The 2,534-nt window shown below is 34.9% G+C and overlaps 1 protein-coding gene across 2 annotated transcripts; it reads left to right on the top strand.

Annotated features, from left to right (window-relative positions):
- Positions 1–371: 371 nt before the first annotated feature.
- Positions 372–1,445, top strand: LOC124917232. 2 transcript variants are annotated; one of them, XM_047457703.1, is made up of 5 exons: positions 372–524; positions 607–680; positions 758–826; positions 919–1,072; positions 1,183–1,445. In XM_047457703.1, the coding sequence occupies exons 1-5, from the start codon at positions 470–472 to the stop codon at positions 1,191–1,193; spliced, it is 363 nt and encodes a 120-aa protein (XP_047313659.1). In that variant the 5' UTR covers positions 372–469; the 3' UTR covers positions 1,194–1,445. The 2 variants fall into 2 exon arrangements, with proteins under 2 accessions (XP_047313659.1, XP_047313660.1); XM_047457704.1 differs by having other exon boundaries at positions 1,160–1,445.
- Positions 1,446–2,534: the final 1,089 nt, after the last annotated feature.

Here is a 2,534-nt window from a genome sequence, read left to right as displayed (position 1 = left end):
ATAGATAGATAGATAGATAGATAGATAGATAGATAGATAGATAGATAGATAGATAGATAGATAGATAGATAGATAGATAGATAGATAGATAGATAGATAGATAGATAGATAGATAGATAGATAGATAGATAGATAGATAGATAGATAGATAGATAGATAGATAGATAGATAGATAGATAGATAGATAGATAGATAGATAGATAGATATCTTAATCATGCAGCAGTAGCATAATCATAATCATTGTCGTCATCGTTGATATCTTCTAATGAGTACAATATTAACCCAGTTTCCATACAGATGATTAGTTATCCCTCGCTCGATCTCAAAAAACTGGTAATCTTTGTTCTTTACTATAATTCCTAACTTGTCTGAACTTACTCAATTCAGTTATTTGAATGAACCCTTTTGCAGATGAATCATTTGCACAAGCTCAACTTGTCCTAGAACAGTGCCTGTCTACTCAATCAGATGACAATTCAAAAGGAACCGTTCTTTTATCCATGTCTACCTTATTATCACAAAGGTTGTTTCCATTTGTTTTCATCTTCTTCTTTTCTTTACCCTATCTCTGTCTCTCAATTGAATTGGTCAATGATTCATTCCAGAGAAAATTCCCTCCAAGCTATTGAGAAGCTTCAAGACATGGAAAAACTTTCAATTTCCTTTATGCGTGATAGAGGTATATACTTTTGATTTTATCTTGTTTTAAGAACAAGACTGGGTATTTTGAGGTTTTTTTTTTTCTATCTATTGAAGTTACTGATGCTGAAGCATTGGCTGGATTATATTTGGAGCTGGGTCAGGTGTCTTTCATATTGTCTAATGGTAGTAGAATGTAATTTTATCGGCTTTATAATGCTCAAATCAATTTTTGTTTTTTTTAACATTTTGTGATCTTTTTATGATACATTTAATAGGATGGAACTGCATCAATGGTTGCAAATGTATGCTTGCAAGTCTTAGATTCTATCAGACTTCAACATGGAGCTGAATATTGTTCAGAAGATCTACATGCTCGTTCTAAAGTGATTAAAGGGCTGGTTAAACTTGCCTCCGGGGATGTTGATTCTGGTAATTTTTAGGATCTTTGGTTTCGTTTTGTGGGTAGAAAGTGGAATTATGAGTTAGTATCAATACCTCATTCTTTGCACATAATAGTTTATTGAAGAACTTGTCAGCAGGGTACAAGTAGGAAGGAGGGAGGACATTATTCTCCCACATTGATAGATTAAAAAGGTAATGTTCTGAATATAATTGAGTAGAATTCAACCTATAATCGCCGGGCTCAGTAGCATGGGCCTGTAACTCAAGCGGGGGCATTAATGTGATTGGATAATGGGTTTGATCAATTGGGTGGGGTTCTGGGTTGCTAATTGCTGGCCCGCCCGTTCCAAGCGATGAGTTAGGGCCACGGGCTTGAGCGAAGGCTCGGGCCTGTGTACCTTTAGAGTGGAGGGCATAGCGCCAGGCTGGTTTCACAGAGCAGCAACCACCTCCCTCTCCTTGCAGTGGAAGGATTACGGCCCGGTGCTTCCTAAGCTCTATCAGCCCATTGGTTACTACCTAATTGGACACTCACTTTTTTTTATTATTCCACTTGGGCCTTTTACCTAAATTCTACAGTTTTTGTCAACCTTTTAAGTGATATTTTCTTTTGGTACTGGCATTTGAAATATCATGTTGCCATTAGTTAGTTTCAATAACAATTTGTCCATTGATTGAATCACAATTTGTATGAATAATCCTTTTGAGTGTCAAATTGTGATTCAATGGATTGATATAAATCATAACCCATGAATTGGTTTCATAGCTAGTACATTAATCTTGGTATATATATGTCTATGAATTTGGTGGAGTTTAGCATATATTATTATCAGCCTTCTTAAATGCTTTACAACTGACATGTAGCATTTGGGTCTATGGGGACATTTAATATCAATTTAACAATGCTGATTAGAAACCAACATTCTCCATCACTTAGATAGCATAATATCAGAAACTCAAGATTGTCAGTCTTTTCTAATAACCTCATTCTCTGATTGGTGTTTTGCATGATAGAGATGAAGATAATTCACTTTTGCTGTTAAAATATATATTGCTGCTACTCTTAAAGGCTCATATTTGGTTTTCACTACTGTGGATACAGGTTCTGAAGCTGCACTAAACTGTTAACAATGCTTCAAGCTCAACTCTTTTCAAATGGAAGGAAGCAATTCATTTCTTAGATAACTTGTTCCTTTAGATCAATCTTTCAATAACTTAGTTGCAAATGCTGGAATTGCTTCATTTGTTTGTTGCACTTAACAAATGGGGAGATATTACGAGTTACCTTCACTGTTGGTAAGTCTCTATTATACTTGAAACCTTGCCAAGTTCAATGGCCCTGACCTTCTATTCAAAAACTCCACCGACTCATCATCCTATCTGATAATCTAAATGCAATTTCATCATATTCAATCAAATATCATTGACTTCCTAATTTGAAAAAAAAACTCATATTACTTTCAGAATTTGCATTCCTTTTGATTTAAAT

This window comes from Impatiens glandulifera, unplaced genomic scaffold (genome assembly GCF_907164915.1).
Source record: "Impatiens glandulifera unplaced genomic scaffold, dImpGla2.1, whole genome shotgun sequence".
NCBI classification, from domain to species: Eukaryota; Viridiplantae; Streptophyta; class Magnoliopsida; order Ericales; family Balsaminaceae; genus Impatiens; species Impatiens glandulifera.
The sequence above is the reverse complement of the archived record's forward strand: the minus strand, read 5'-3'. Positions and strand labels throughout refer to the sequence as shown.